Below are 7500 nucleotides of genomic sequence, written 5' to 3' on the forward strand. Positions count from 1 at the left end.
GAGAGAGAGCATGAGAGAAAGAGAGAGAGGAAGAGAGAGAGAGAGGAATGAGGGGGGGGGGCAGATAGAAAACATCCAGAGACAGAGCGATTCAGTTAGAATTAGTCCTCATTCTGCTTCCTCATTGGCTGGTTTTCCCTCCAGCATCCGCTGACCCCAACTCTCTTAAAAAACAGCACGTGGCTCTTCATTGTATTACTCTAAGCTGCATCATACAGTAGGTTCAGACTGCTGGTTTGGACTGACTGGCAGTAGTAGGCTGTAGAGTCATCATAATGCTGTCATTCAGGTAAGAAAAAAACCTTCTCGATTTAGTTTTTTGAAAATTGCATTATGCTTACCGTATGCTGAACTGCATGTCTGTATGTTTCTGTATGTGTGTGGTTGTGTGTGCAAGGGAGAGAGAGAGAGAGAGAGAGAGAGAGAGAGAGAGAGAGAGAGAGAGAGAGAGAGAGAGAGAGAGCGAGAGAGAGAGAGAGAGAGAGAGAGAGAGAGAGAGAGAGAGAGAGAGAGAGAGAGAGAGAGAGAGAGAGAGAGAGAGCAAAGAGGAGAGAGAGTGAGTATATGAGGGCAGGTAAGAGAGTGTTGCTTGTGCATGTCTCGACAGCTGTTCGTTGTGGTCCTGGCTGCGTGTATTCACATTTCACAAGTCAGGTTGTTTCACGCCAGTTGCCTGTTAAACTTCAGTCCACTGCTTCATACAGTACATGGAGCATCTGGAGCAACATGGAGGGCTGCGTGGCACACACACACACACACATGCACGCACGCACACACGCACACACACACACACACACACACACACACACACACACACACACACGCACACACACACACACACACACGCACACACACACACACACACACACACACGCACACACACACACACACATGCACACACACACACACACACACACACACACACACACATGCACACACACACACACACACACACACACACACACACACACACACACACACACACACACACACACACACACACACACACACACACACACACACACACACACACACACACACACACACACACATTCTATTACCAGAAGGTTTTCCCACAGAGTGCTCAGATTGTATAATTGAATCCTTCTGATGAAGTATCATACAACGTCTGTTTTAAGTTTTCAGATTAGCAATGTTTTCAAACCTCATTATATAAAGATGGTACATTGTAGCATTGTGTACATTCCACACATTAAGGTTGAGTACTTTTGGATTGACTTTTACACCTACACAATACACAAGCTGTGCAGAATATTTAAAAATTGACTACTTCATCGAAGGGTTTCAAGAGTAGCATGGATTTCTCCAAGGGGATTAATTAAGGAACACTTGACTTGACTTAACTTGATGAAATGATTAGATATAGTAAAACGCAGACTGCATACAACTTAGTCAACCTGTACTGCTGTGTTTAGCGGGTGAATTAGATTGCCTCATGAAAGGATGGTGGTGGTTGGGGGGTCATTTATGCCCATGGAGGAGTGGCACAGGCTGCACGCCGGCCGTGGGGCCAGACGGTGTTGGCACAGCCTGAAAGGACCCGTGGTCCCGCTGCTTGTGCCAAACGGTGTCAGTCTGTCGCCGGCGTTCACAGCATGTTTCTCACTAGAGGTGGACGACAGAGGACCAAGAACACATTTAGACAAAAGCTGTCGGGTCATATGTCTTTCTACATAGAGGATTCAAATATTTTGGTTTTAATCGGAGTCCTTCGGATGAAGAAACGTATAAATCCATTTTTTCCAAGTATTCAGAATCTGATTGATTATCACAATGATCTGAAGTAAGTTGGAATGACTTTTCACTAGTAAATAAAAAGGATGATCTGATAAGGTGTCATAGTGCCATCTTACCTTCTTGTTTCCTTAGACGAGCTCCGTGCTCCTTGCTGTCTTCCACCAGGTGGCTTCTTCATTATCTTGCTCCTGACATGAAGATCATTCCCTCAAACCATGTTCCCTTTCCTGCTTATTCACTCTAATGACTACGTCTGTGGTTTGTAACCCTTTGTGAGGCAGAGACCCTGGAATGCACACCTGTTATATATATACCGCACAACTCGCACTAAAGCTTGTTATCCATAACATGCCCAATATCTATCTCTTTATCTATCTATAATAATAATAATAATAATAATAATAATAATAATAATAATAATAATAATAATAATAATAATAATAATAATAATAATAATAATAATAATAATAATAATAATAATAATAATAATCATTATATTTAACAAGATCATTATAAATGTTTTTGGGAAGGGTGTTCCAGAGGGAGGGGGTAGCAATGGAGAAAGCACTGTCGCCCCAGGTTCAACTCTGGGGGGGGGTCAGGATGTTGGCATTACTGGACCGGAGAGTACAGGAGGGGTTATGATGGAGGAGGAAGTGGGAAAGGTAAGAGGGGGCCAGGTTGTGGAGGGATTTGTAGGTGAAGTGTATGCATCCAGGGAAGCCAGTGGAGGTTTTGGAGGATGGGATCTCTGGTACAGGAGTGGGTAAGCAGACGGGCGACAGAGTTCTGAGTGTATTGCGTTTTATTGAGAATTCTAGTGGATGTGTGATAGAGGACGCTGTTACAGTAATCGAGTATTGACGTGATGAATGCATGAATGATGGTTTCAGCAGCTGAGAATGAGAGGAAAGGACGGAGACAGCAATGTTTTTCAAGTGAATCTATCTATCTATCTATCTATCTATCTATCTATCTATCTATCTATCTATCTATCTATCTATCTATCTATCTATCTATCTATCTATCTATCTATCTATCTATCTATCTATCTATCTATCTATCTATCTATCTATCTATCTATCTATCTATCTATCTATCTATCTATCTATCTATCTATCTATCTATCTATCTATCTATCTATCTATCTATCTATCTATCTATCTATCTATCTATCTATCTATCTATTTTCTTATTATATACCTCTGTACTTTATTTTCCAACCATATACAGTAGTGCTGTTGACAACAATAAAATACAATACAATCTCCATACAATCTATGGAGTACTGTATCATTGCAATGCTGTCATAGTGCTACTACACACGTACACACGCCAGTGTATGGTATACACACACGTACACACACCAGTGTATGGTATACACACGTGCAGCCAGTGTATGGTATACACACACGTACAGCCAGTGTATGGTATACACACACGTACAGCCAGTGTATGGTATACACACACGTACAGCCAGTGTATGGTATTGGTATACACATGTGCAGCCAGTGTATGGTATACACACGTGCAGTCAGTGTATGGTATACACACGTGCAGTCAGTGTATGGTATACACACGTGCAGTCAGTGTATGGTATACACACATACAGCCAGTGTATGGTATACACACGTGCAGCCAGTCTATGGTATACACACGTGCAGCCAGTGTATGGTATACACACGTGCAGTCAGTGTATGGTATACACACACGTACACACGCCAGTGTATGGTATACACACTTGCAGCCAGTGTATGGTATACACACACGTACACACGCCAGTGTATGGTATACACACTTGCAGCCAGTGTATGGTATACACACACGTACACACGCCAGTGTATGGTATACACACTTGCAGCCAGTGTATGGTATACACACTTGCAGCCAGTGTATGGTATACACACATGTACACACGCCAGTGTATGGTATACACACTTGCAGCCAGTGTATGATATACACACGTGCAGTCAGTGTATGGTATACACACACGTACACGCGCCAGTGTATGGTATACACACTTGCAGCCAGTGTATGGTATACACACACGTACATCCGCCAGTGTATGGTATACACACGTACAGCCAGTGTATGGTATACACACACGTGCAGCCGGTGTATGGTATACACACATACAGCATTATGTTATATCTTTCCCCTATCTTTCCAGACATTATCCCGGGTGATCATCGGTGACCATGAGTGGTGGAGTGAAGTCTCAGGCCCAGACGGGCACAGGGATCAGCTCCAGTCTGCCTCTGCCTCGAAGCATGATGCCTCTCTCCAAGATGGAGCCCAAACATCAGTACGGCGCCGTCCCCGACCCCACCGCACCGCTTCAGCACAGGATCAAAACACGGCCTCCGCGTTCTTCCTCGTCACCTTCCTCCGTTCCTCAGGAGATGCTGAGAGGCACGGCACTAAAGAGCCACCTCTTGCAGCAGAAGCCGGGTGTCTGCAACCCTAGAACCCCAGCCGCTACGGAGCGGGCCAACGGAACCTGCTCTGCGTACAGCAGCCCCCAGGTTGCCAAGAGGGAAGCTCCACGTTCCAAGGACACACTGGACCTCCGAGGCGACGCGCTGGCCCAGCGGGCCGTTCCAGACCTGAGGGGATACACAAACAAGAACTGGAGCTTTGGAAAACATCGCCACCAGAGCGTGGACAATGAGGACGAGGAGGCTGCCGTGGACAGGCTGTCAGGAGACTCCCCGTCGAACCATAGCAGGGGACGGCTCCCCAACGCTGAAGGCGGAAATGGGAATGTCATATCTGGAGGATCTTCGACCGGGCAAGGAACCGCCAGAGAGACGGGAAACCTCTTCATCAGGGAAATGGGCACTTCCGAAGGAGAGAAGTCGAATAATAGATCCAAATCTTCATATCATAGCCAGTCTTATAAGAGCCAGACATTGAACATGCCGCGCAGAGGGAGTGAGCCGAGCAGGGTGAACATGGCTACTGTGGCCCCCTTCAGGTTCAGGTGAGAGCAGTGTTTCACCTTTCAAGAGGAGAGTGGATAACATGCTTTACATAGACTCTTTATTAAAAGAAAATTACACAGTGAATGTGATACATCACTATATTAAACGTAGTATTAAACTACTATTAATTTAATTTGTGTTAATTTGTGAATTAACATCTCCATTGAAAAAAATAACTGCATTTGTCACTCATTTCTCCTTAGTCTTCTGTTAGTTGGTGATAATTGCACATAATGGATGATAAGATGACTGATGATGATTCAATTGACTCTACCAGACTTCTTTCCATTTGGCGTTATGTACATTCTGTGTGTCTGTGTCTGTCTGCTTGCAGGCTTCAGGTCCAGGAGCAGCCTGATGCCGCTCTGGACGACCTGAGTGACTGCTCCTCTGACTCCATGGAGGTGTGCTGCGATGATATGGGTGAGTCACGTTGAATCTCTGCACATTCACCTCAAGGCTGTAGGCAAATTGCATGCTCGCTATCTAATGATTAACATTCCAATGAAACCCATGTTAGGCAATGAAGGTAACCCTCTGAGTTCAAACCACAAGACACTTCAAGTAGCACGTCATATCATGGCACACGGATGACTGTGTAATAACATAGGAATAACCGAGGAAGGTAAATCTGAAAGCAATTGTCCATGATTACAAATAATTAACGTTAACCAAGTGATTCTGTTATTGTTATTACACAGTAATTACCATTTTATATGAAGTTCTATCCAATAGGGGTATAGTCCTGAATGGTCAACCGATCGCTTATCTGTAAGGTCCGTTTCTATGTGGATTATTTTCTGTGAAGCCTTAATGTAACATAATATTGCGTCTGGACCCAGTTCAGCGTGTCAGCGGTTTGCACCAGTGTTGTTGCCAACACACAACAAAAGCTTCATTACACACCACCTGTTGGATACATCAGGATTCCCTCCAGCCGTTTGTCTTAAATTGCACTTCACGACTGCTGCACTATTTCTCCACAGCACATGTGGGGAAACATGTGTTGGCCGGCTCTCCAAACCCCACACTGTGCTGTTTCTCACATCTCTGGTCAATATGTATGATGAAATGTATTTTTTAGTCCATGTTGTTTTTTTTTGCATACTGCAGCAGCCTGACACGTCAGACCCATGGAAGCTAGCTCTGTAGGTTCTGAAAGTGGCACAAATGAACAAATGGCTTTGCACTGAAAATGGTCGTCAATAAAGTAAATTTGGCGTGCCATGGTGATGTGATGGTGTCTTCTCTTTCATCCCGGGGGGATTCCTGGCACTGTGATCACATTAAAGTGCGGAAAAAGACAATTATGTGCCTGTCTCTTAACTAACAACAGCAGCAAGGCACAGCTCACGCATGAAGGCTATTCTGAAGTTGAATGTAAAAACTGATAACACACAGATAAATGGAGAAATTGTCTTTTTCCTGTACTTTAATGTAATAAAGCACCAGGAATAATGTAATGTAATACAGCGCCAGGAATTCATTGCAGCATGAGTGAAATTCACATCACCACGGTAAGTCAAATTGACTTTATTGTCAACCATTTCCCCCAGCAAGCTATTTGTTTATTTCTCGATGTGCCGTTTTCAGACCCAGTGGAGAGCTAGCTTGGGTACGTTGACTACGTTCCATGGGTCTGATGTGTCAGGCTAACTGCAGCAGTGCAAGACATGTACAGCTGAACTCATATAAGTCTGACATACTGGAAAGCGCTGGCACGTCCGTGGAACTGCAACAGACCTGTACTGTACCTCGTTCATCTTGAGAGATGGGCGTAAAAGATTGTGTCCTTACATACTATTTGAACTGGAAAATAAAAATGTTTTCAAAATGGAATCAACTTCTAATCATGACCATCAGAGTCACATAGCTGCATTGGGAATTGAATGCATAAATATTCCACCAATTTAAAGTGGCATGTGTCAGTGTATAAGTAAACAAATGTATATATATATATGAATTTTTGAACAATAAAAAATGTATTATGGCGTACAAAAACCTTCAGAGTAGATACAGTACAACAGAACTTAACAATTTAATAGTCAATTAACGCAATAGACAATTTAATGAACAATGAATTAAACACTAATTATTTCTAATTGATTTAACACAACTGTAACACGTTTCAGTTGCCATATAGCCATATAGGACAGCATATTAGATAAACTCTAGTATTATTATAATTTTCTTAGAAAAAAGATGGGAAAATATATATATATAAACAACAACAGCACAAGGGCAGCACACCAATACCAACGCTCGGAGATCAGGATGAAGGAAAGAAAAGAAAATACACTTTTCCCGAAATGAAAACCATTCCCTAGTGGCAATTATTGTATTATTACATTCCAAAAGTAGTAGTAGTATTATTATCACAGTTTACATTATGAACTACTCAATGCGAGTTGTCCTTACGAGATATTATAATAAATAAACGTTTATGTTTCTAACAATATTTATTGAGAAGTTGTTTTAACCAAGTTGTCTGAACATTTTGAAATATCAGAGATTGGATTTGGATCCACCATTTTACTAAACAACATACCAAAATGGTATATTTACTGACTGTCTTTAGTTTACAGAGAGACATGGAATATAAGAGGTGTAGCTTAAATTAACTTATACAGATAAACAAATTGTTCTTACAACCAATAAAGGTTACATTGTAGAAAATAAGGAATAGCCTATAAGTTCAAACAACTAAATTAGCTCACTTGACTCAGCCATGTTATATAAGTTGTGGTTGGTTATTTAT

General features: G+C 42.4%; 1 protein-coding gene across 8 annotated transcripts in view; it reads left to right on the plus strand.

The window, feature by feature from the left end:
* Positions 1 to 21: 21 nt before the first annotated feature.
* Positions 22 to 7500, plus strand: part of nav1b (neuron navigator 1b) — a 145418-nt gene continuing 137939 nt past the window's right edge. For all 8 annotated transcript variants that reach the window (XM_084317147.1, XM_084317151.1, XM_084317149.1 and 5 more), the window contains exons 1-3: positions 22 to 289; positions 3929 to 4741; positions 5077 to 5165. In XM_084317147.1, coding sequence (XP_084173273.1) covers positions 3957 to 4741; positions 5077 to 5165 — 874 coding nt within the window. In that variant the 5' untranslated portion in view covers positions 22 to 289; positions 3929 to 3956. The remainder of the gene's footprint in view (positions 290 to 3928; positions 4742 to 5076; positions 5166 to 7500) is intronic.

The sequence above is a fragment of the Notolepis coatsorum genome (assembly GCF_963971535.1).
Source record: "Notolepis coatsorum genome assembly, chromosome: 6".
Taxonomy (NCBI): domain Eukaryota; kingdom Metazoa; phylum Chordata; class Actinopteri; order Aulopiformes; family Paralepididae; genus Notolepis; species Notolepis coatsorum.